The sequence below is a fragment of the Microtus oregoni genome, unplaced genomic scaffold (genome assembly GCF_018167655.1).
Source record: "Microtus oregoni isolate MIOR12 unplaced genomic scaffold, Mior012 000012F_ref0000307, whole genome shotgun sequence".
In the NCBI taxonomy this organism is placed as follows: Eukaryota; Metazoa; Chordata; class Mammalia; order Rodentia; family Cricetidae; genus Microtus; species Microtus oregoni.
The window spans coordinates 16,209,023-16,235,053 of record NW_024543071.1 but is presented as its reverse complement, the minus strand read 5'-3'; the positions used below and the strand labels follow the sequence as shown (position 1 = coordinate 16,235,053).

Sequence of the window (26,031 nt, the reverse complement as noted above, 5' to 3'; positions counted from 1 at the left end):
ATTTCCCTTCCTTAGTCAGTTTCATCAATGTATTCGTTAGCCACGGGTCTAGAGCTCTTTGCAGGTCTAGACGTGGTGGAAGAACTCCCGAGTGAGTCTGAGCTTTCTACCAGGGATTCACTGTGCGCTGCTTTTTCTTTCTAATCATAGTGACAGAAATTTAAGAGATAATCCTGGATACAGATGACCCTTAGAGTCTCAAACCAAATCATCCCCTTCCCCGCCAAAGAAGGGAATTTGTCCTAGAACCTCAAAAAAATTACATTCAGGCCTTTTGCTTCAGCAAAGTTTGAAGGGATAGATGCTCTGGCCTGCCGAGAGCAGAGGGCAGAGGCTTGTAGCACCAAATGCAGAAATCTAACCCCTAGGAGGGATCTTCCCTTGCTATTTCTTCCCAGCCCAGTCACCTGCAAGTTCGCACGCTTACAAGCCCACCCCCACCCCCCACCCCCCCCCCCCTCCGCAGCAGCTGCATCTACTCCTGGCTAAAGCCCCTGTCCGGACCCGAGGCCACTGGACGTCGGGCCAAGATCCCCGGGAGCGTCTTGGCTCCAAGCTTGATGGAAAGGACAGGCAAACCTTGTGCAAACCTTGGTCTGTCCCCGAGAGACCCCTTTTTCTTGGGCCTCTAGCCTCTCAGCCAGCCCTCCTTACCCTGAGTCCTCTCTCCCCTCCTCTCCGGTCCTTTGTTTCCAGCCACCTCTCAGCCCTTCCCCCGCCTGGGCGGCCGTGCCCCCAAGGCCTCCCTTGCCTCGCTGGCAGGTTTCGCTCTGCCTTACCGGCTCCCGGCTCAGGCGCGCACTCCGCCTGCTCCTCACATCCACACAGCTGCTGCAAGAGGAGGAAGGGAGGGCGGCGCGCGGATGGATCCGAGACAGTAGATTTGGTGTCTGCTCATAACTCCCGGGAAACTCTGCCCTGGTGCTCCCGCCCCTCTCTCCAACTATTCCTCTGTGCTGCAGGGCCCAGAGCCCTCTTCCGCAGGCTACCCCTGCCTTTCCCGACGTGTGGGCCCTGGCTATTTCGCTACCCTTAGCTTCCCCGCTTCTGGAGTTGCCTTGCATTCCTTTCAAGTACCACTTGCTACCTCCTGTCCTCTCCCTCTCTGTAGTCACTGTAGCGGTGGGTGGCACTGGGGACGTCCCAGATCCTCCAGCACAGTCTCCCTCCACTACAGTCCGCTGAGCTGCGGGCTCCAGCAGGCTGAGAAGAGGGTTAATCATTACCTCCCCATCAACAGTCAACCACCCTTGGACTCTCTCACCCAGGCTCAGAGAGGAGGGGGCAGCTGGCCCGATGGAGACCGGCTTTGCCCTACCAGCCTCTGCAGGCCTTCCAGGGGCAGGTCTCTTCGGTGGCCTCAGCACCCCCTTTGGGTGCTCCGTTTCACCCCTTCTGCTTCCCTCCGCCTCCTGGCACTCCTATCAGGCTCTGCCCACGTCTCATCTCTGCTCAGTCTTTGGCAAGTTGACTGCAGGTTCTAGGACGACCAACTCTCTTTGTTTGAAACCGGACAGAACGGGGTTTCCTTTCTCCAACCTCTGCCAAAGGTTTTGGCGGAGTGGCCCAAAGGGGACCGCGCCTCGGGTCACAATTAACCCGATTGTTGGGGATGTGGGTGAGAAATTGAACTGATCTAGCGGTTACAGTAGACTGGTGTGTGTGTGTGTGTGTGTGTGTGTGTGTGTGTGTGTGTGTGCAGGAAGTGGGAATGGAGGAGTGGCAAAAGAGACGAAGAGAAACCTGGATAGGTGTGGTGTAGTCAAAAGGGAAGGGGCGGGAGTCTGCAAGGCAGAAACTCAGGAAGGAGTGGCAGTGAGGGATCCCAATAACATTTATGGGGTAGAATGGAAAACAACACCTTCGTGTTCTGCCAGCCTACAAGCTCAGACCCCCTCCCCCACTTCCCTCTTTGGGGTTGTCATGTGTTCAGAAAGCTGGACAATTATTCCTTCATCCACTATAGAAATGTTTGTTTTCCAAAGGCTCCATAGTGGACAAGTATAATTGTCCCCATTTTACAGGTGAGAAAACTGGGGCTCTAAAAAAGCATAGGGACTATGCAGGCAGAGACAACTTCTCCTTCCTGAAGGCAGGGCGGGGTTTGTAGGGGGGGAGGTGGAATGGGGGCTAGGGGATGGTGGTGAATGGTTCTTTTAGCAGCCCTCCGTGGGTGCCTGGGACCGGTAAGGTGGTATTCAGGTCTGAGACAGGATTATCGGGGCCTCCTTGATTCTTTCCCATCTAGTTTTCCCTCTTTGGTCAAAGTCCTCCACTCCTACCCCGTGGGCCTGCTGGCCAAGTTTTGACTATTTTTACACCCCTCCACCAGTTCAGTGGTCCACAGGCAGCCACCTGGCTGACCCGTGCCAATATGAGGCCCCTTTAGTAGCCAAGTGGTTTGTATTGTCATCACTCCTCAAAGGGGCTGTGAAGGGCCAGGGAGGTTGCTAGGTCCTCTTACGTAGGGAAGCTGGGTTAAAGGGAGGAGGGGCCAAGGAGGATAAAGGCTCAGCACGTGTGCTCGGCCTCTACAGGACCAACAGACTAGGCGGGCGGGGCCAGCTGGCAGTCAGGACCCCCGGGATTCTTGTGGGGTGTCCAAATATTGGGAACAAAGGCGGGAAACGAAGAGTGAGAACAGGAGGGAGGGAGGGAGCAAGGGGGGAGAGCGAGGAAGCAGAAATTAGGGGGTCTTGGATGAAAAAAAAAGTAGCTTTAGGGAGAATGCGCTGTGGAGTGTGAAATTGCAGCCCATGGTGCTCCATATTGTACCAGAAGCTCTTCCAAAAAAAAAAAAAAAATCCTCCAATGTGACCAGAAAGCCGGCTAGGCAGGGGGAGTGGAGGGGGGGGGGGCTGGCGGGAGCCGGTCAGGCGGGGCCTGAGAGGGGCCTCAGAGCGTTCACCCACTGCCAGGGATCTGGACGCCTAGGGTACGCCCTCCAAGGGCGCACTCGGAGGGCAAGTGGGCCCCGGGTGTGCGACCCAGAGTTTGATTGTAAGAACTTTTTTTCTTTTCTTTTTGTTAGTGGATATGATGAGTTCCAAATGGAATAATCCAGAAAAGACACTGGGCTACGTAGTAGCTTCTCAACCGGCGCTTTCTCCCTCTTTGGATTGTGCTTTCCTTCGGACTAGGTTTTTTTCTAGTTTTTTTTTTTTGTCCCTTAATTCTAAACAGCACCCCCCAACACACACACTTTAATGCTTTTAATTTGGTCTGCGCTGTGGGGAGCATTTCCTGGGGAGACACGCTTAATTTCGGAATTTCTAATCCCCTCCGTTGGAGCTCAGGCCCTAGCTCCCCTCGCTACTCCCCAGGAGGTAGAAGGAAAGAGACAAGCCTAGGCCACGGGGGAGGGGCACAGCTGGGATGCTCCACTGCAGCCGGGCCCTCTCCAGATACCCGTAGCACAGACACCTTCGAGAACTGTTTGGGACCCCGTGCCTAGTCCCAGGGTAGCGCTGTGTGAGCAGAAGGGAGGCAGACACGTCACTCTCTTTTCCGTCCTGACAGAAAGTTCCTGGGCAACAAACAAACCAAAAACCTAGCAAAAGAGTCACAAATAGGAGTCGGGGCAAGCGGAGTTAGCAGGCAGGATCTCCACTCACACTTTACTTATGCGTAATCTGCTTAGAAATACATTGGAAGCTGAGGTGTAAGTCACACACGGCTTGGGACGCCTCTGCATAAGTTTATACAGGAGGTCCTTCTTATCGCGACCACAGCCTCCCACACACCTAACACTCAAGTGGAGCAGTGCAGAACCCTAGCTGGTCGGAAAGGGAGGAGGTAGGAGTGGGCCGCCAGGCGCCAAGCTAGCATGGCAGAGATGGGAGCGGAGAAGGCGAAGGAGCCGAGATCCACAAGGAAGATTTATTGGGCAGATCAGATGCACAGAGGCGGCTAATGAAGCAAATCCCGAGATGGGTATCAGAGCAACTCCCCAAAAGTTTATTTGCCTTTAAATTTCCGCAGGGAGGCGGGCGCCTTGTTTGAAGTGTAAATGCCCCTAGGTTGGGGTGGGGGTGGAAGGGCTGCTTTGAAAACACTGGAGAGAAAAGGTTCATTTAGAGGCAGACGAGGGAAAAGCAACCAACCCTGACAGGTCGGAGCCCTGGTTGTGTTTGGGGTTGGGTTGTTTTCTTCTTTCTCTTTCCTCTCTTTCCTCTTCTTTCTTCTTTTTTCCCCTACTCTTTCCCCTTCTGTTAGGACCCATAGAAGAAGAAAAAGAACAGGAAAGGGGAGTTGGAGCGAGAGGCCACCGAGGAGGAACAGATGCAGGCCAGCCCTTCATGCTGAAGTCCAGAGAGAAGGCTGTGCAGAGGCTAACGGAGCTTCCAAAGCAGCGGGGTGGTTTGCCTTTTGATTATCTAGAGCCAGAAACCCCCTGGGAAGCTAGACAGAGTGTCCCAGGAGCAAGGGGAGAAAGGCGTGCTAGGGCTTTCTGAGGCTACCTGGACATTGGACAGTTACTAGCCATCATTTCCAAGAGGGTCTATATAAAAGGTACGAGTGTGGGGGTGCGAACTTCAAGCACGCTGCTTTACAAACTGTTAGTTCTCTTTACAAAATGTAAAGATCATCCCTTTTCCCAGTACGTGAAAATGCCCATCGTCCACGTTCACACTTCATAGTGTACGAAAAAGGAATATATTGAGTTCTAGAGAAATGTGGATTTCTGTGTGGAACGAGGGACTCCACGCATTTTTGTTTCTCCAACAGTTCAGACTCATCAAGACATAACTTATGTACACCTAACATACGGAGACTGGCCAAGGCTCCTTTATGGGTTTCTAACCACGGTTTCTTTTTAATGCTCCCCACATTCAATTCTGATTTGATTAGCTCTTGGAAGGAAGCTAACGCTATGCCATTTAGTGCCACCTGAGAGGTCCTGGCTCTCTTGGCTGGGGAACTGACTTACTCTGTTTCTCCTTTTTGGTTCCTCCACGCGAAGTTAGTGCGGGTTCCCGGGGTTGTGAGGCCAAAGCAAACCTGCGAGCGCCATCTGCAGGCTTTAGGAGGAAGGTACTAGCTTTCCAGGCAGGACCCCTGAGCCTGCAACCTCCAGCCCAGGGGAACCAACCTTGTCCTCATCCCAAGGGAAGTGAGGGACAGAGCGGTGGGCGGCAGACAGGTAGGTATTTTTATCTTGTTTTGTTATTTTTTTAATTTTTAATTTTCAGCAGTTACTCTGCAATTGGATTAATCAGATCGGTATCAGAAATTTGCGGGAGACAGGGCAAAGGCCCGGATCCCAGCGGACCCATCTCCCCAAGCAATGGAAAGCTCAGAATCCTGTGCAGCCGAGCCTGGCCTGAAACCCTCCCAGAGTAAGGACATCCTTGGAAACCAGGGTTCTAGATGCCCAGTAGGAGTCAGTCTGAGTCTAGTGGGTGCTTTCCCCAATCCCAAATATTGCTGAGGCTTTTTGGCAATAAGTACAGGGGCATGAATCCGCTCACTGCCCTTCCTCTGGGCTTCAGGAGCTACAGACAACGCCAAGAGGCTCGGATCCGCCAGGCAAGAAAGCACTGTTTGGCAGCTTGAGCTTCTCAGAGCCGCCCTTTCTCAGACCCAGGGAAGCCTGGGAGGAGGGAGCGAAGGGGGGAGAGAGAGAGTTAAAACATCAGCTGAAGTGCCAAGATGATTTATGAGACGAGGGAAAATATTTCATAAAGATCTCCCGGATATTCTGTACTTAACCAGTTAGGAGACAAAGGACTTCTCTTGCTTAGTGAGTGAGAGAGGACCCCAGCGAACAAGGGAGCGAGTGAGGGTCAGACTGCAGAGACTGGGCCAGCGGCTCGGATAGAAGCCGGGCCAGGCCGGCGTACTGCGCTGGCTGCGCTCGTTCCGGATCCGCAGAGCTAGCGGCGGGCGGCGCTCAGCCTCTTCTCCCCAGCCGGGAAGAGAGAGCGCCTTGGTCCCGCCTTGGGCTTTTGCATTCTCTGCCGCCGTGGCGGACAAGCCGCTGCGCACTGTCTCTAGCCCAATCCCCTCCCTAGCTACCCGAGGGTCCAAGAGCCAAGTTCCCTGGCTTTCCTGCCGTCCGTTGGGTCCCACCAAGGCAGGTGGGTCCTAGCCAGAGGCCTCTAGCTTGATTCTGAACCGAGCGTTCTGGGCTGCCCAGACTTCGGGGAGGGGGCGCGCGCCACAGCGTGTGGGACGGGAGGGGACAAACTGCTGGGCACTTTGCCCCGGAATGAAAATCAGGCGTTCGTGGATGGGAAGGTACCACAGGAGGGAAAGGCGAAAGGGAAGGACCAGAGGTAAAGGGAGGGAGGAAGGAAGACACAGGGAGGAACGGAAGGGAACTCAGCGCTAAGGATAGCCGACTTAAGACTAAGGATGAGGACCCGCGGGCAGTGGGATCTGCGGGCATTGACCGGTGGATGGCAGGGCTGGGCGAGTTGGGACAGAGAGCCTGGCTTTGGGGCGCTGCGCACTAGAAGGCCCACTGTGGTTGCCTGAATATTCATTAGGCTGGCCGTTCTTTATCCTTATCTAACGTTTATCTTCTCGGCGAGTTTCGTTTCTCAGTGTAGTTTTAATCCCGGGCTCCCAGTCCTCCTCCCCCTGGCCTGCTCCTCACCCTCCCTCTTCCTTCACCCGCTACTCCCTCCCGTTTCCCCCTCCCCGGCCCTCCCCTCGCCGGCACCGGAGTGACAGGCGCGGGGCCCTCCTTGCCGAAGCTCGGGGCTCCGGCGCTGGCGAATCACAGAGTGGTGGAATCTATTGCCTTTGTCTGACAAGTCATCCATCTCCCGGCGCGGGGAGGAGGAGGGGGTCTGGAGGGGGCTTTGCAGCTTTTAGAGAGACACACACCGGGAGCCCAGACTCCAGTCTCGGGCCGAGTCTTCTTGCAGCCGCAACCCACCTGGGGCCAGCACAGCGCTGCGGGCGCCGCTCGGCTCCTAGGCTGCCTCCCTCCCTCCTGGCCCTCCGGCCGCCGCGGCGAGCGCCTGCCTTTTCCGGGGGCGGGGGCCGGCTCGCGCGCTCCCCTCCCGCGGGCGCCGCTTGGACATCCCGGGGATTGCTACTTCTCTGCCAACTTCGCCAACTCGCCGGCACTTGGAGCGGCCCGGCTCCCCTCCCGGCGCCCTCGGGCGGCCCCTGCCCTGAGCCCTCTCCGTTCAGAGCCTCTTAGACCACCGGGTTCCAGGGGAGCTGAGTGAGCCGTCTTCCCCACCCGGCCTCAGTTCTGGCCGCAACTGGCGCGCGAGCCATGCGCCCCCTGTGCCCCTTGGCCCAGCCCGTCGCCCGGGGGCTGCTTTACTGACTGCCCAGCCGCGTGCCCCGACGGTGGCAAGTTGCAGCCGCTGCGGTTGCAAACCCCGGCGGGCCCGGAGGAGTCCCGGCGGGGAGCCCAGAGCGGCGCCCCCCGCCCTTGCGTACCCCGCAGTAGCCGGGCACCCGCTCACCCTCCCTCCCCCACCGTCCCTTCCTTTTCTCCTCAAGTCCTGAAGTTGAGTTTGAGAGGCGACACGGCGGCGGCGGCCGCGCTGCTCCCGCTCCTCTGCCTCCCCATGGATATGCACTGCAAAGCAGACCCCTTCTCCGCGATGCACCGTGAGTACCGGCGCCCGGCTCTTGTCTCGGTTCCAATCCCATCTAGCCCCAGTGTTGTCCGGCCCCCTGCGCTCAGGTCTTATCCTAGAGGCCACACCGGCTTTTTCTCGGCCCCTCCTTTCGTGCCCTGCCTATTTCTCTTACCTAGTGTTTCTCCTGTCTTTAGCTACTCTCTTCTGCTTTTTGACACCCCATGCTTATCGTTCTGTCTGCCTTTGTACCTTTGCTAGTGCTCCACCTGCCTTTGCTCCTTCCACCTGCTCCTCCTTACCTCGCGGGATACATAGCCCTGGGCCCAGGTCCGAGCCACCCACTACACCCTAGCTTTTGCCCTGGACTGAAGGATTTAATTGACAGTTCTCTCTCTCTCTCTCTCTCTCTCTCTCTCTCTCTCTCTCTCTTTCTCTCCACCCTCCCCCTCATATCTACCTCTCTCAAACTTAGAGTTGTGGACCATCAGGAGGAGGCTCCTAGCTTGAGCAGCCTAGGTGTCAGGACAGCGAAGTAGAAGCTCCTGGGGGTGTGACCCCCTTCTGAGCCTCAGCTCTCTTGTTCCTTCCAGCTTAGCCCAGGCTTCATGGGGACTGGTTTGAAATATTCCCATCCTCTTTCTTTCATCCTCACTTCTCCGCCTTCTCCTTCTCTTCCCTTTCAGCTAGGAACATGAGATTGGCAGGAGAAGGTGGTCACTTTTCTTGACTTTGCCCAGGGGGGTGATCGTTCTAAAAACAGTAAGGGGTTTTGAGAAGAAATCAAAGTCAGGAAGAAAGCAAGTAGTAGAGCCTTCCGAACCAGCTCGTAGATGCTCTGCATTCTGGAGCCTTCTTTGCCTGCCTCCACTCTCTGTTAAGGACCAAGCAGCCAGCACCCTGGCCAGGGGGTCAGCAAGAATGGAAAAATGAGAGGGAAAGAACAAAAGAAAGGCAAATGCTATAGCCGAGGAGAAAGGAAAGAGAAATCAAACCAAGAGGGGGAAATCAAGGAAAGAAAATAAAAAAATGTTATGGGGATGGAGAAACAGAAAAATAGGAAACGGGAAATAGCTAATGAATTTTGAATTTGTCTAATTCATGCTAGGTCTTTAACTTGGAAAACTGTTTGTCAGATATTTTCCTTTGCTTAAAAATATAAATAATATTCTAAATAGAAAGCCTCTCCCCATGTATAGATTAATAATTAAGGATAATTTGTAACTTTCCACAAGGTAACTTTTTAGACCTAGCCTTGTTCTGTGCTTTAAAATATGATACAATAAGAGAGAACCATGTTTTGTTTATTCCTTTCCTAAGCACACGTTTAACTTTACGGGACGATTAAAAAAATTAAAATATAGTTCCCTAAATAATTTTTAGGTAAAGGAAACCCAAGCGAGGGACTACGGGCCACTGCGGGTGTCTCTGGCAGCCGGGACGCCTAGCTCTTTTTCGGAGGGAATGAAACAGTCCACATGCCGGTTCACCAAGGCGGCCAGCCTCCGTCTCGGCCCTTCAGCCGCTGCCTAGCTCAGTAATTTTTGGGGACTGCTTCCGGGACGCGCCAGTCAGGGCCAGACTTAGGGAACCACTCCGAAACCAAAAGAGGAGCAAAGCCAGCAGAAGGTGGTCGAAGGAAGGGAGAAGGCCACTGCGCGGGCCGGCAAGGCAGGCGGCTGGCGGGCGAGCAGCTACATACAGCCCGGGTCGGTGCCCTCGGCAGTAGCACATTCCAGGCCTGATTCAGCGCGGGTCCTCCGCGGTCCATCGGCCCTGAACTCCAGAAGTGCCCGGTTGCAATCCCCATACCATATATTGGGGCAGAGGGGCCGGCCCGGAGCCCGGTGAGGCTGAATTATTCATCTTTAATCTGCCCGCAGCTGCCGCCTTTTCATACCGGTAACGCGAGTTCTCCCGGGGCCTAAATTATTGATGGTCGGGGTTTGTAGGGCGGGGAGGGGGAGAAGAGTGGGATCAAGATGGGGAGACTATGGGGACGGGGGGGGGGGGGGCGTGTAAGATAAGAGGTTCTGGCTTCCCGGAGCCTCTCGATTAGAGGCCTCTGTCCAGGGGCTTCTCCCAAGCTTGTTTTGGTCTCGGCAGAATGCTATGGGAAAGAGATAAAGGGGACACGAGTTGTGCCCGCTTTCTCCGAAACTCGCTGGAGGCCATGGGGCAGTGGCTGCAGGTTGCAGACCTTGTCTGTCCTGACTCTGCCGCTAGAAGTCTCTGCTGTTAGATTGCTGAGTAACTGCTGCTGTAGGTTAACCGCTGCAGGTGCAGGATTTCTAGGCTGCTTTAGGCCGCGGAAAATGGGGCAGTTGGCAGCGGCCTCGAGTCTGGTACCCCGGTGGCCTTCTCAGCTTCCAGGTTGGGAGCCCCCCCCCCCCCCCACCACCACCAAGTTGCCTAGTTGGTCTGGAAACCAAGGGCTCTGTTCCGGAACATCCTTCCTTACTGTTGGGTTTCCTGGACAGCTGCTGAGGTCTGAGAGGTCAGAGGGTCCCCAACTGGCTTAGGCTGTAACACCCAGTGCCCCGAGTCCTAACTCCGCAGGTGCGGTCCCTACCTACCATGCCACTCGGGGCTGGGGCAGCATAGTAGGCAAGAGAACCCAGCAGCCCACGTTCGTCAGCGGCTGCTGGGGACGAGTGAGACTCTTAGCCGTCTCGCTATCTCGGAGTGCAGCGGATCCCAAATCACTATCTCTTCTGCCGTTTCTTCTTCACCTGGATTTCTTTCCATCTTAGATATTAGGGATGCAGAGGGAAAATATGGTTCCAAATACCTGAAGACAGAAAACAAAAAGGGAAGGAAGAACTCCCGATTAAAACAAAAAACAAACAAACAAAAAAAAAAGCAAAAAACAGGGAAAGAGGACATCGTACAATTACAATTAAAAACAGATACAAGGGGAGAGGTAGGCAGCGAAGGTGAAAAGGGGCTGCGTTTGACTTAGTCCCTCTTTATACTGAATACCCCGCTGAGCTGAGTCAAGAGGACCCCGACCCTCCAAAATCGTCTGGCTCCAAGCCCTTGTGATACCCAAACAGCGCCTAGCCTGCGGCTGCTGGCGGGTTCCTAGTCGGCAACAGTGCTGTCCCTGGCCCGGTCCTTTCTCTCCCCATCTCCCTTCTTTCATCCCTGCTGGCATTATTTCCCCTTTGTCGTTTGTTTTCCCTTTCCATTCTTCGCATCTGTTCTCTCCTGGCTTCTCTACTCTTCGAGCACTTTCTCCTTTGCATCGCGCTAGTCTGAGAGGCGGGTTCTTCCCTAGGCCAGCTTCTCGGTTCTTACAGCTAGCCCAGCTAGCCGGGGTCCAATATCTAATCCTCCTCTTTCCTGCACGCAAACAAGCCACCTTTCACCCCGAATCCCCGGATATGCCCCTTAGCCCTGCTTGCTCCCTTCGCACGTGGCTGGCCTCGGACCCTGACTAATGGCCGGTCCCTGCTGTTGTGGGGTGTTGTGTTTTTTTCTTGTCTCTCCCCAGCAGGGCACGGGGGTGTGAACCAGCTCGGGGGGGTGTTTGTGAACGGCCGGCCCCTACCCGACGTGGTGAGGCAGCGCATCGTGGAGCTGGCCCACCAGGGTGTGCGGCCCTGTGACATCTCCCGGCAGCTGCGGGTCAGCCATGGCTGTGTCAGCAAAATCCTGGGCAGGTGAGGGCCGGGCGCTGCCTCCCTTTCCAGCTGAGGCTTTAGTTAAAAGTTGAGGTGCTAGGCACGAAAGGAAGGTCCAGACTTAAAGGGATCAAAAGACTGGCTGCCCCTTTTGAAAGGGCCGCTATGGTGGCTGAGCCTTGGAGTGAGGGTGGAGTAGAGTCTACCCAACATAACCCAGCTCCCTGGGCCTTCCGAGGAAGGCAGTTACATTCAGAAAAGGAGGGATTTTTTTTCCCCAGCTAAGCAATGTGAATGGGGTTGGAAGAAGGGGCATCCCAAAAGGAGAAAAGACAGCATTAGGAAGGCTAAAGGCGGGTCCAGGTTCCATAGGGACTCTGGGCTTTAGATGGGATCAGCTCTCGCAGCAGGGGTCCTTCTCTGCTTCTTAAGTTGAGGGCCAGGCTTCCATTCCCCAGGGTGCCTGCTCTAGCCCGCTGTCCACGCCCAGCCACAATGCCCTAGTCAAGCACCTTCTGGAGTCTGCTCAGCTACACAGGGCCTTTTTCCCTTCACACTGATGCCTAGGGAGGGAGAGCGGCTTAGCAGCTCTGGAGCTTGCAGCCCCCCTGCCCTTGCCACCACCGGCTTCTTGCTGACCCCGACGGCCTTCCTGGCCCAGGTACTACGAGACTGGCAGCATCAAGCCTGGAGTGATTGGCGGTTCCAAGCCCAAGGTGGCAACGCCCAAAGTGGTGGACAAGATTGCTGAATACAAGCGGCAGAACCCAACTATGTTCGCCTGGGAGATCCGTGACCGGCTGCTAGCTGAGGGCATCTGCGACAATGACACAGTGCCCAGCGTCTCATCCATCAACAGGTGAGCAAAGCCCCCCTGGGCCTGGAGAGCAGGGCTCCAGTTCCCTACTCCTGCCTGTTGGGCCATCTCCCAGGGTCCATCTTCACTCTGTCCAGCCTCTATCCCTCCTTCCTGCCCCTAGCCTGAAGTCTTTGGGTAAGGAAAATGGACCTGAGAGGCATAAATAGACAGACAGACAGACAGACAGGGCTCTTTCCAATTCAGAGCTGAGTTTTCCCTGCCAGGCTTCTCCCGCCGGTGTCCTGGAAATGAATCCAAGTGTTTGTGGTAATTAAGACTCCAAGATTACCCGCCTCGGGATCTAGAGACAATCACAGCCCATAGCAAAGCTTTTAAAATGACCACTGTCTATTCACCGCTTCCAAACAGACTTTTCTTTCTAAAGTCATGTACCCTTCCCCAGGGGCATCCAGAATCCTGACCCCTTTACCCTTTCAGCCAACTCCCACAAAGCTTGCCTCCCAGGAGCCCAGGTCTTGCTAGCCAGCGCCACACAAATTTCCGGCCGAGAAGCACTGGCATCCAGGCCTACAAAGTAGATGCCAGCCACCAGCCAGGACTTGGCAGAGAGAAGGGGAGCTGGACAAGGACCGGGATGCCAGGCAGGGAGTGAGAGCAGGGTCCTTGCGGCTGACTCTTGGGAGATGCCCCCACCACCAGGCATGCCAGAAGGAGGCTGCAATCTTTTCCGTGCTGATAGGTTCAGACACTGGGACCATGCAGGCTCTAGTCAGTTCAGCTTGCAGGATACTTAGGTCTCTTAAGTCCCAGATCACTCTGGAGTGCTGTCTGGGAGATGGCAGGTCATGCTTTATGCATGTGCACCCCAGCCAGGGTATCAGTCTAGGGAACATTCAGGCAGCCCTCAATCTCACGATCTCAAACTGGCGTCAGAACTGTTAGAGCCTGACCATGGTACACAGAGATTCAGGACTGCGAAAGTCACACTCCAGCCAGAAAGCAGGTCGCCCTCATTTCCAGGGACCCCCAAACGAGAAGAGAGTTAAGGGTTTCATACTCTGTTATTCTTTGTACCCTTCATAGGCCCATTATCAGGACGACTAATAATTCAGATGGTGTTTCTCTCTGCAACTAGCCTCACCTGTCTTTTTTTAAATATTTTGCAAATGATATGGAATTATCCCAAATCATCCCGAAAACAGCAGGTAGAATTAGCTGGTAGAATGTACCTTGGCTAAAGAAGATTCCCTCTGCCACACTCGTGCTGTAACATACTGCAAGGCGACCCCAGAAATTATCCCAGTGTGTGCCATCTGTATTAAAATGGTTATTCAGTTATGAACAGGGTAACATAATACTTATCGGCTAATTATACACCCTCCGAAACTCTCCAGCTCCCTGGGCCTGGCTCAGCTAGGTACTGGAAACGTGTGGCTGATTGACATTTAGACACTTTTCCAAAAGAGCTGGAGAGTAACACTGGGTGGTTTGAGAAAGCAGTAAGTGCTTTGCGTTTAAAAGTCGGGAGGCTGGGAAGCTTGGGGATTGAGGCAGGTGTGACAGTTAGGGGAAGGGAACAACACTTCTTTTTCCTTTTTTTTTTTCTGAGCCACCCACCCAGAGACTTTGCCTCTAGACCAGCTGGTGGTCCCTGCGGTGAGCTAGAGCTGAGGCCTTAGGAGGACAGTAGCTGAGCCAAGAGTGACTGCAGTGAGGGACAATGTCACCTGGCTGGGCAGCGGTGCCCTGGGGATTGTTTGGAGATACACTTATTGTCTGTGATGGGACTGCAAGCTTTGGGAGAGTCCAAGACACATAAGTCACAGTGATTCGCTTCATGTGGGTGGGGTGTGGCAGCTACCCTGCCCAGCACCCTCCCTCTCTGTTCCCCCTCCAACACATATCCATGGATGGCCGAGCTGTTTTTAAAGCTGGTTTAGGTACAAGTTTGAGGATGTTTCATTCTTAAAAAGTCCTAGAGTGCAGAGGACAAGTGACCCTAACATCAAACTCCAGAAGTCTGAAGGTACATCTACCAAGCTATAAGAAAGTAGACTAGGAGCCGGGCAGTGGTGGCGCATGCCTTTAATCCCAGCACTCGGGAGGCAGAGGCAGGCGGATCTCTGTGAGTTCGAGGCCAGCCTGGTCTACAAGAGCTAGTTCCAGGACAGGAACCAAAGCTACAGAGAAACCTTGTCTCAAAAATCAAAAAAAAAAAAAAAAAGGTAGACTAGCGTGATGCCTCTGAGATGAGCCTTGGAGAAAGAATGGTCCGAGCCCAACCACTCTAACAGCCAACAGTGGCTGCTGGCCTCAGGTGCCTGTTATGTGAGGTACCCACAGGCTTCCTTTGGGTGTGAAGAAGGAGGCATTTCTGGGTAGGCATTGCTGAAAGGTGATTTGGAGCATGAGCCCAGGAGCAGGGAAGCCACCAGCCAGCAACATGGGCAGCCCTGGCTCTGTAGTTAGACTTCAAGGCTTAATTTGTCAATGGGATTTATTAAGCTGTTCTAAATTTTGCTTTGGGAAGAATCTTCCCATAGTTGGTACTTTGGAAAAATTGGTTGAGGCTTCCCAGTATGTCACGGGTACACATTTGGGCACCCCAATCATCAATGTCATTCCTGTGGGTACTCTGCCCTGAAGGGGAAGGTTCTTGTGGAGCCGCGTTTCTTGCAAATGCCTGATAAAGGCGTGGCATTCCTGCAGGTGCTGGTTGTATCAGGAACTTGGGCCTTCCTGTTCTGAGAATTTTCACTGTAGGAAGGAACTGGAGATCTCCCTGTGTATACGATATGTACTGGGAAGTGGGAGTGCCTGAGTTCAGAGCTTGGGGGATGGTAGTGTGTCCACTCATGTTGCTGTTGTTTTTGATACACACACACACACACACACACACACACACACACACAATGTACATACATACATGTCCGGAGTAAGGTGCTCAAGAGCCAATATTGGCAAGAAAGGAAGTCTACACCTGCTCACGCACCTGAGCCAAAGGTTCTCGTCTTCTCCTCCCCCAAACAGATGCTGTCGCCACACTTGAAATATGCTGTTATGGCTATAAACTAAATTGCTTTTCATGCTTTAAAAATGGTTTTGGCATTCTTTGGTCCTGCCACAATAAAGCCCTGGCTGTCCAACCTGAGTTTTCCCCTGGCAAATCCCCATAGAAATGCTTCTCTGGGCCAAAGGTGTGTGGTAGGGAACCATCCACACCCAGAAACCATTGGCCAAAATCTTAGCTCTGAGCAGGTCGTGGAATTTATTGAATTGTTATAAATATAAATTACAGCTCAGCGTGGAGTTGCCAGCTCTTCAGCTTGTATGACACCACTGTTGGGGACAGTGTTTATAAACAGGTAACTTTAGGTTGAAACCTGGTATGGGAGATGGCCTATGGGCAGGGGAGAGATGGAAGATCCATGTACGGAAAGAGGGGAAAGTTACCTTGTCAGGTTGAGTTTTTGACGAAGCAGGAAGGATTTTCCTGCTTGAGTCTTCAGGTTGGACTGTTGACCTGGGTAGAGATCACTCCTTTGAGAGAACAGCAGGAACTCCAGGTGGAGTCTAGGGCTACTGAAGACCCTCTGGGAGTGGTCTCTGAGCTAGCTGATGGATGTCTTGAGGCTAGTCAACACTTTTTGGGGTCAAGGACTCTGCAACCTTAGATCTTTGCAGTGGACCCTCGGGGCTTGCCAATCACCAACCACCCCTGTATTCTTCCTTATCCTGTTTGGCTTGAAGTGAGCACATTTCTCCTTGCAGTGACAGCACTGGCTTCAGGACCGCTGCAGCCTCGTTGCTGTGTTAAGCGATGCCAGTTCCTGTCACTTCGGTGTCCCTGCTGTGTAATTCTCAGGTGTTTGTCACTGGTCTGGTGGTGGGCAGCGGGTTACCACTTGTTTTTTTAAGTGAGCTGGTAATCACTAATCGCAGCCATGGGGATTCTGGAGCCACATCCTAGACCAACATGTCTGTTCCTGCCTCTGAAATTCAGCTCTAGATTGCGTGGATTTGACTCTTGGACCAGGCTTGGCATGGAAGCTAGGGCAGAGGGGTGGCATTGCTTGTCACATATCTAGATCTTTGCAGCTGTCTGTCACCACTGTTGGTGACAGGCCAAGAGTCAGGGGCGGGTCAGTGAGTTAAGAAAAAGGCTTCATCCCAAAGAGGAATGAGAAAAATAGCACAGAGAACTGTCCTGGGGCTGCAGGCCTTGCAGAAGGGGCTGCAAGCCAGTGTCTTATCTGAGGTTTCTGTCACAAAGCTATTTTTCCTAGAGGGCATCTTTGCTGTTCTGGTCACCCGTACTTAGAGAGACATGTGAGACAGCCATGGTTGTTGATCTGCTTCTTGTGTTTTTAATGTTTCATTTTTATTTATTTAGTGTATGAGTGAGTGAGTGTGTGTGGCACACACCTAACACAGCACTCAGGTGCAGGTCAGCAGAAAGCTTGTGGGAATTGGTTCTCTCCTACCATGAGGGTTCTGGGATGGAATTTAGAAGGTTGCACTGACTTCTGGGTCTGACTAGCCTCTGGTGGTTGGCTTGTGGGTTTTCAGTGGTTGGTTGCTATGAGTTCCTACCTCAGCTGGCAACTTTTGAGATGAGGGTTTATCTTCAGAAAAACTCCGGGTTGGGTTTAGGAGGTGATGTAAAGAGGAAAAGAGAGGGGGAACCCCAAAATAAACAAATAAAGTCCCAACTGTTCTGAGAACTCAATAAAACAATCACATCAAATATGAAGAGACATAAATCTTGTGTCTGCACAGGTAACCCTACTGGATTGCTTTTATTATTGCTCAGGCTGACTCCATTTATTACCATCCACAGCCCGGGCAAAGGAGACTGCGTGGAGGGTGGTCTCTGGTGCAATCCTATACCCTGAGAGGCAACAATCAGCCCATACAGCCAGGGATTTCGATGGGAGCCAGGAAGGGCCCATCTGTCTGCGTGAAACCAATCAATAACTCTGTAACCAGAGCCCTTGTCACAGGGAAATGGACAACACAACAGTTCAATAGAGGGGCCACAAGGGGAATTAGCCAAGTGGAGATGGTGCCAGACAGGAGCAGCTCCTGGAGAAGGGACGCGGGGCTTCCTGGAGGAGAGGCTGGGAAGGCAGGGTTGTGTATGCTTCCCGGCACAAACAAGGCATTGCTGTGCAGTCAACCTCAGGAAGGACAGGCAACACTGGATGGTGGTGGTGGCAACACATGTTCTAGAGGTGGCTTGTGGTATGCAGAGGGTGATTCGATGGCCAACAGTGTGGGATGGACTTGAGGATTAGAACGCTACAGTTTTAGACAGAAAAGCAGTAGTAGTAGTAACCAGCATAGATGAGTCATTCTCCCTGAAACCTGCATTCTGGAGAGGGGGTTCCCATGAGCCCATAGAGGACGGAGGTCCTGCTTCTAAGCAGGACTGATGAAGGAACACTTTAACCCAGGGACCCGTGGTCCACTTCCAGATTCCTATAGCTGCAGACCTGGCTACCCTGCAGGGCCTTGGTACTCAGGGCTCCCCTGAGACCCTCCATGATGCTATCTGGGGTTGCATTGCAGTTCTCCTATTAAGAGGAGAATGGCTACATTGAGAAGAAGCCACTTTCCATGTCCTTAAAAGAATACAGTAGATGGTGCCCATCTGACTTGAGAATTTTCTAGATTCTTGTTATGTCTTTTCATACTTCCTTCCCCATCAGGCTAGGTGTGCAGAGCTCAGGTTCACAAGATAGAGGCGTCTATGGTCAATGAAGCACCCAGGGAAGGCAGAAGGGTTCCTAAAACATGAAGACTGGTTTCTCTCAGCCAGTACCCAAGCAAGGGAAACACTAATTGGAGAGAAGATGTCTCCTGGAATTATCTGCTGCCACTGGGCACAGATGGTTTTCTCTTGCTGGTCACAGTTTTGGGTTTGATGCTAGCAGGATGCACTTAGAATGTATGCACAATGGCATACAGGAGTAAAGGTCATCCTCTTCCGTGTGGGAGACTGTGTGCGCTTGCCTCTACCTGTATCCACTCTTAGCTGCCGGGCTCTGGGGTCAAGAGAACAAAGAACGCATTCTCTGGTATGTGGCCTGTTGTTATAGTATACGGCTGGGCACCTTGTCCTTGGCTTCGATGGTTAATCACAAGTCAGTCAGTGAGGTTGTTGCCTGAAGTGGTAACAGTCATAGAGCTGGGCTAAAGGTGGTTCCATTTCACAATTTAGACAACCTGAGGCCAAGTTTTCCATCAATTTTTGTTTGTATTACAATATTCCTTAAGCTGGAACTGGGAAGATTCCAGATGAGAAATTAAACACACGGTAGAACTGGAGAAGGCTTTGAAGCCAGACAAGGCTCAGTATCAAAGGGTGACTTGGGAACTAAGAGGGCTAGGCAAGAGAGCTGCTGGCATTTGAGAAGAGAGAGAAATGGCCTGACCTGAAGGAGAAAGAGTAGGGCCCTGCACCCAGAAACTACCAGGTAGGAAAGGAAGGCAGGTGGAGAGGGCAGAGGTCATACAGCCAAGCTCCGCTCACAGTTTATTTTCAGGTCGTGGAAATGTTGGGACCTTTTTTGTGTTTCTTGAGTGACAATGTGATGATAAGGTATTTTGTGCTGAGAGACAGAGAGAAAAGAATAAAGAGTGATCATCTACTCCAGAAAGCTTGGCTTTGGATGCAAGGGTAAGGACAGTAGGGTCCTGACGTCGAAGCTGGCATGTTCCAAGAGCAGTGATGGAAATGCGTGTAGCCACAGGGCTCATACACCAGTGTGTTCAGGGCCCTGGCAGAAATGATGCATAGATGTCATAGGAGCTGGACATGGCCCAGCTTACAAACACTAATACAGAGAAAGTTTTTATATTTATTATTGTTTGTGTGTGCGTGATGTCTGAAGACAATTTTGGGGAGTTAATTCTATCCTTTTTATTCTTTCTTTCTCCCCCTCCCCGCCCATTTTTGTGCGTGGTGTGTATATACGTGTGTGTGTGTGTGTGTGTGTGTGAGAGAGAGAGAGAGAGAGAGAGAGAGAGAGAGAGCATAGCCTCCATAGTTTTCATTTTATTCATTGAGAAAAAGGTCAATTAAACCCCAGAGCTTGCCGATATGACTAGTCTTGCTAGTCAGCTTGCTCTGGGGACCCTGTCTCTGTCTTCTGAGGCTGGAATTGTAGGTGGGCCACCGCTCCTACTCAGCATTTGGGGGGCTCCTGGGGATCTCAATTCCCTGGTCCTCACGCTTGCACTGCAAACTCTCTGACCACTGAGGCCGCTCTCCAGCCCCTTACCCCATCTTGTGGGTTCCAGTGTTGGAAGTCGGGTTTTCAGGCTTGCATGGTAAATGCCTTTATTCAGTGGGTCATCTTGCAGGACCCCCAAAGACAAATTTTTTAAAAAAATATTTATTTATTTATTATGTATACACTATTCTGTCTGTGTATATGCCTGCAGGCCAGAAGAGGGCACCAGACCTCATTACAGATGGTTGTGAGCCACCATGTGGTTGCTGGGAATTGAACTCAGGACCTTTGGAAGAGCAGGCAATGCTCTTTACCTCTGAGCCATCTCTCCAGCCCTCCCAAAGACAAATTTTAACAGCTCCATGCTAGCCAAATAAAGCACACATTGGATCTGATTCTACCTTGGCCAGCAGTCGGCAGCCTCTGGTTTGTGTAACTCCTCACATTGATCTCTGCTTTAGGAAAGAGCAATGTGAGCTCAGAGCAAGTGGGAGAGGTCCAGCATTCCATTGTATCTAAGTACAGCAGCTTCTGGGGATGTCCTGGGTTGATAGTACTCCTACCTGAAGGAGGAGCGGGGGGGGGGGGGGGGTCAGGGGTGTTGATGGGGACAACAGATAAGATGCTAATCAAGAGAGGGATGGAGGAGGTGAGAAGCTAGGAGGTGAAAGGGGCCTGCATAGTATTTGGGACTGAAACACAGAGAATGTAACTACAGCTGAGAAAGGGGTAGGGTATCTAAATCTAAATAAGGGACATTTGGTCCCCTGAAGCATCTTAGACATGGTTAGAGAAAGCCAGTACCCAGGATAGCTGGCAGTGTAGGCTGGTGACTTTCTGAGAAGCCCAGAGGTGACAAAGGCTAAACGGAGACACCTTCTGGGGAGTTCCCGCCGGGAGGGTGGGGCAGAGGAAATGACCTTGCAGGCATATTCTCAAGGTCAGAATTTCATCGTCCTTTCTAAGAGAGACCTATGGGAAGATGAACACGGCTGTGACCACCCACCCCTCAGCACACTGCATATTCCTGGCAGTGACTGTGGCTGTCAATAGCAGGCCTAAGAAAAAACATGAGTGAGGTCAAGAAGAAGGTAGGGTGCCCCTGTTCTCTGGGGTTCCACAGTGAAGTCCCCTCTACCTGCTACCTGGAGCTTAAGGTCACAGATTCCTGCTATGCCTGTCTCCGGGCCTGGCTCTCCATGGTGCGCTCCCTCTGCAGTGGCCTGAGAGCAGAGAAAGCTGGGGGAGCGTGCCAGGCTCTTCCTGGCAGGGTATAGAGCAGGGCAGCTGGCTGCAGACAGAACAATATTCACCTTGCAGGCACAGCGGAGCAACGTGAGGAAGGATTTAGTGACCTAGGAGGAAGAACGGGGCATTAAGGGACAACAAAGGGGCCCCAGAGCTCACTCAAATGACATCTAGCTAGTTGTGAGATTGCCTTTCCTGATTCTGGTACTCCTTCTTGGCCCTGGAATTTTGGGGGGTTCAGATGCCCAGTCCATATTTGTCAGGCAAGGAGAGGAGCTCATGAGTCTGGCAGACACTGTCGGGTCTGAAGATCCCTGAGAGTCAGGCTTAAGTACCTCATTCTACCCCTTACACTGACAGCCTTTTCTTACTTCAAAGCTCATCATGTCCTGAGAGCTGAAAGACCTGGCCTGCGGGGCTTATGTGACTCTGTTTTAGGGACTATGTAGGCTGGTGGTTTCTAGCTGAGCCAGAGGTTGACCTAGCATCGCTGGGAACTCTCAGAAGTCAGACTTGTCAAACCAGGAGCTGGTGGTTTCCTTATTCAGAAAGCTTCTGGTTGGCAGAACCATCTGGTCCCGAAGCAAGACTCCCTGCCAAGACTTGGGTAGTCTGCTCGTTCAGGATGTCGCTGCATGCTATCCAGAGAGCAAGGGTTCAGTGGGACAGTGGATGTCAATACATGTCCTAGTGAGTCAACGAGTAAGGGTCAGTCAGGTCCACAGAGGGTTCTGACACAATCCATGAGCATGCCTGGATCTGGGAGGGTGGACCCATGTGAGATCGGTGCACATTTGCTCTGTTGGAAGTGAGTGTCACCTGTGCATGGCCATAGCACTGGTTGTCTCTACCTGTGTGGGGGTGAGACCAGGGGTCAGGACGGTTATCTGCAGTCATCTGCAGGGTGCACCCCGCAGTCCTGCATTCCATGGTCCTTCCCCTGCTCCTCCCTCCTCCCCTCCTCCCTCCCTGGGTTAGAAGGATGGGTAGGAGCTGCCCAATCTCAGCTGATTCTAATTGAAGAGCTAAGAGAATCTGATAAGATAAGGAAAGGCAACTTTCCTCCAGGGACCGATGGAGGTGTTGTGTTCCCCACTCTCCTCTGCTTGTCTAAGAAGGGCAGGCAGACTTCCACTGGGAAAGCCAGAGGGAAGGAGGTTCCTTACACCATGGTCCTGGGAGGGAAAGCCTGGTGAACTCCCAGGTGAGAGAGAAAGAGAGGTGAGGGCTGGATGCTGTGGCACTGACTGGCCCTGCCTCAGGCCTGATTTGGGGCCCCAGAAAGAGGCTGAAACAGGCAGCTGTGGGGCTTTCTGGGCTGGGCGAGCCTTCAGGGTTGGGGCTTGGTTGCCTGCAGAGGACACAGCTCTGGCTCTAGTCCAGTTCCTTCTAGAAATGGGAGGTGGTGGAATCCACACCCACTGTCCGCTTCTACCCTCCTGCCTACCAGGTAACATCTACCTCCGCCTCTACTCCCATTTCCTCAACTCCCGACCCTAGGGAGACACTCTGCAAGGTCATGCAGACTTCTTAAGAGATGACCGACCTCTCCGAATAGGTACAAAAAGTTGAGAGAAATTCATTTCATGGCCAGTGGCTGCTCAGAAAAGGCGATTCCGGCACCCGAATGTGATAAATGTTAACTGAGCATTAATCGCATTAAAGAGGGCCCTATAAACTTTTCATTTCTAATTAAATTCGTCCAGTGATGCTGCCCAAGCGAGTACTCTGAGCCTTTGTTTATGTGGAAAATTAAAATGCAAATACAATGGGATTTATTTCCAGGAGTGGAGTGATGGTCTGGCCCCTCTGACTGCTAGTCTCTAGGCCTGTCAGACTAGGTAACCACTCTGCAGGTGCTATCCACTGTGCAACAAATTTTAACTGTGCAGGAAGAGGCCGGAAGTCAAGGTCAAACACAATTAGTCGTGAGGAGACGTTATAGGACGAATTAAAGAAGAGAAAAGGCAATAGATAACCCTGTAATGTAGGAAAGCATTTTCTTGGTTTTCTAACCTTCCTCCTTCTATAGGAATAGGAAACTCCTCCCTGCCAAACCCAAACTTGCTTGTGAATAATGTCACCATAAGCCTTCCTTGTATCTGTGGTAAAAAGAGGTGTGGGAGGGAGGATTTGGAGGAAAGAACCCCACCAGGCATATATGAATCTGCTCCTGAAAGAACTCAACAAGGTCAACAGGGAAGCCCACAGCCTGGCTTTCTCTCCAGCACTTGCAGGGTCAGCTGCTGTCCACATCGTGGTTGTGCTGGGTCCTTCCTGCCAACGCCAAGTGGCATTGACACAGGGCAGTGGAGCATATAGGCATGCATCGAGAAGGCCATTGTGCATGCACGCCTGCACGCACACAGCCTCTTACACACCGGGGGAACTGGGTGCTCATAAGAATAAACAAATGGCCCTCGCAATGAGCCTTTTAGTAGCACGATCCCTGTGATAGAAGCAGTAACCCTTAATACTAGTGAATGATATGAAGCGATACGAAGTTCCTGCTTACTAAAACATAAATTAGGCTGAGAGGGGAGAAAAATCTAGGTAAGAAAAATCATTTGGGTATATCAGTTAGAGACACTGAAAAATTGCTATGGTGTTCTACGAGTAAGGAAGTTGTAAATAGCATTAAAACGCTAGCAGGAAAGGAAATAGAGGTAGGAGAGATGAGAAAAGGCAGAGTGTTAAATCACAAATAGGGGCTCATGTACAAAGTCACAAACCAGATTTATACCAAGCTTTGCAAAATCTACAAGCTGGACTGACAGTAGGTGGGGGACCCCTGTGCCTGAGTGCACACGTCCAGGGCATCCTGACAGTGTGGACAGGGTGGGCTGGCCTGGTAGTGGGCAAGCTGCTCCTGTGCTGGATACTGGAGTTGATCCATCGGCTCCCTGTGCCGGGATCTGATTGGTACGGCTCTGCAGACCGTCAAGGATACAGCCGCATGAGGGTCTTTAAAGGTCTTTAAGCACACGAGTCCCCTGTGAGCTGGATCCACGTTCTAATGGTTCTCCGAGGTAGCAGCCCATTCCTGGAACACCGCCTGCCTGACTGATTTCACAAACAACTGCTACCCCTGTCCTCCTTAGTCTGTTTTATTCTGGGTTGTTCTTTCCTCTTTAGTGTTCACCTGTGTCTTGGGAATGCATGCGCACTTGCTGACAAGCAGGCTAATGACCATGGCAACGCCCAAACATCTGGATGAAAATCAAAAACTTTAGTCAATCATCGATGGTAGCTGTCCGTAGGATGCCGAAGATCTGGTGATTTAGCACATCCCCCTGGTGGATTGGGTTTCTCAGGTTCCATTCAAGAACAGGATCAGCATCTCAGAAAACACATATTTCAGAAGAAAATATTCTAGGGGACAGTGTGCTTAGGGAGCTTCGTGGATGCACATGGGTCTGAGTTCTGATTTAAAGGGAGCCTGGGCCAGGCACAATAGTGGCAGCAGTTAGTGTCTGGAAAAGCATAGCCATTGGACACACTGGAAGAGGCTTTATCCAAATAACCTTCGGCTGTCCATTAGGCCTGGTTTCCACTAGGGAGCCTGCCATCCGAAGGTCCTTAATAGACATGGTCATTCACTCATTCATCGTTCCACTCACCCATTCAGAAATCTCTCGCTAAGTGCCTGCTATGTGCCAGGCAAGTCACATAAAGCTCCTTGGCACAAAGCAAGAGGCATGTCCCAGGGAAAAAATGCCATATTTTGAGTCTGGCTAATCTCATGTCCTTTCTGTACCTCAGTTTCCCTAGTCTTATAGGGAAGGGATAATCATTTAAGTCTCTTACAGGCTCTCATGAGGATTAAATGAGCCATAAATCTACCTAGAATTGCAACTATCTAATATTAAGGGATCAATAAATGTTACTATTCTTATTACAATAGTAATAATAGTAGGCATTTCTAGTTCTAGTCTGTGTCAATATGTATGTCTTCTGGCTTGTCTGTGTATGAGCACTGAAGTATTTTAAATAATAAGGTCTGAAGGGTCAGGTGTCTTGGCTCACATCTGTAATCCTAGCACTCAAGAGGCTGAAGCAGTTGGTTCCTGAATTTAAGGCCAACTTGGGGGCTATATGGGAAAAAATTACTTAAAAAACAAACAAGAAAAGAAAAACAAAAAGAAAGAAAGATGGCTCAAAGAGCCAAACGTGTAGTCAACGAACAGGGTTGAGTATCGTGAAAGCCAGTGAGAATCATGGCATCCTGTGAACCCAGCTGAACTCAGGAAGGAGTTGATTCTGTGTCTTTTCCAGGAGGTAGAGAATCTCTGTGTCTCTGGTCTCTGAGCACAGACTAGAGCTAGTCGAGTAATTAAATTGTCCCTTTGTCCACTTTGAAAGCCCAGTCTGTATACACGTGTGAGTGTGTGCGTGCTCGCGTGTAGCCCAGCCTGTATACATGCGTGAGCGTGGGTGTGCCCATGTGCGTGCTTGTGTGTAGCCCAGCTTGTATACACATGTGAGTGTGTGCGTGCTTGTGTGTAGCCCAGCCTGTATACACGCGTGAGCGTGGGTGTGCCCGTGTGCATGCTCGTGTGTAGCCCAGTCTGTATACACGCATGAGCGTGGGTGTGCCCGAGTGCATGCTCGTGTGTTTATGCTGCCCTCTTCCCGGATGAGCTTGCCGTTGCTTTGGGAGTTGAAGGTTGGCATTTTCCAGGCTCCATGGCATTTCCCTGAGTTGTGCTTCTTTGCATTTGTAATTTTTTCAAGAGATAAATGGAACAGCGGTGGGGGAATCTTCATGTGATAGTTTTGAAGGGTCTTCCTGGTTCTTAAATGCCATACTGGAGAGAGAGAGAGAGAGAGAGAGAGGAAACAAACAGGAAGAGGGGGGAAGAAAGAAAGAAAATAGGGATAAGACAAAGGATGAAAAAGAGGAGCAAGCCAGTAGTTGACAAACTCAAGTCACATCTGTCAAGTGTTCACGGGAGGACAGGGATCTGGTAACCACTGCAGTTACTACCACTACTGAGGGAAAAGTATTTTAAGAAAAGATTTTAGGAAATAAAATTACTTTGGTGCAATGGTCCAAAGTAACTGCACATTAATAGATTCTTCTATTTACTCGGTGTCCAGCAAAAATATGGTAAAAACCAAATATGTCCCAACTCAGAATAACAGGTCTCATCTCTATGGGACATCCCATGGGATGAGGCTGAGGACCGATCCTGTGCTATCACCCTTTGGCTCAGTGACCTCCTTCAGTGCCAGGAACCCCAAAGAGCCACACTCTAGGGCCTACCTGTCACTTATCGGATATACTAAGATTTCTTTTATTTTTAATTGTGCGTGTGTGAGAGAGTGGGTATGGGTATGTGAGGGCGTGTGCCCTGGTGGCCATGTTGGGCCCCTGTAGCTGGAGTTACAATTACAAGTAGTAACTGACCTGCCAGGCAGGGGTGCCGAGAATTGAAGTCAGATCTTCCGCAAGAATAGTATGTGCTCTTAAATGCTTTGCCATCTCTCCAGCCTCTTTCTGGATATCTAACAGGCAAGTTGGCTGTTAAAGGTCCTTATGTTTTAAATTA

At 51.8% G+C, this 26,031-nt stretch overlaps 1 protein-coding gene across 9 annotated transcripts in view; it reads left to right on the top strand.

Annotated features, from left to right (window-relative positions):
• Positions 1 to 1,711: 1,711 nt before the first annotated feature.
• The window catches only part of Pax2 (paired box 2), an 83,634-nt gene continuing 59,314 nt past the window's right edge, over positions 1,712 to 26,031 (top strand). For 4 of the 9 annotated variants that reach the window (XM_041661477.1, XM_041661474.1, XM_041661476.1 and 1 more), the window contains exons 1-3: positions 7,456 to 7,578; positions 11,044 to 11,212; positions 11,835 to 12,032. In XM_041661477.1, the coding sequence (XP_041517411.1) occupies positions 7,536 to 7,578; positions 11,044 to 11,212; positions 11,835 to 12,032 (410 nt within the window). In that variant the 5' untranslated portion in view covers positions 7,456 to 7,535. Of the gene's footprint in view, positions 1,720 to 2,551; positions 2,569 to 7,455; positions 7,579 to 11,043; positions 11,213 to 11,834; positions 12,033 to 26,031 lie in introns of those variants that run through there. The other 5 variants (XM_041661480.1, XM_041661479.1, XM_041661478.1 and 2 more) reach the window with 3 other exon arrangements.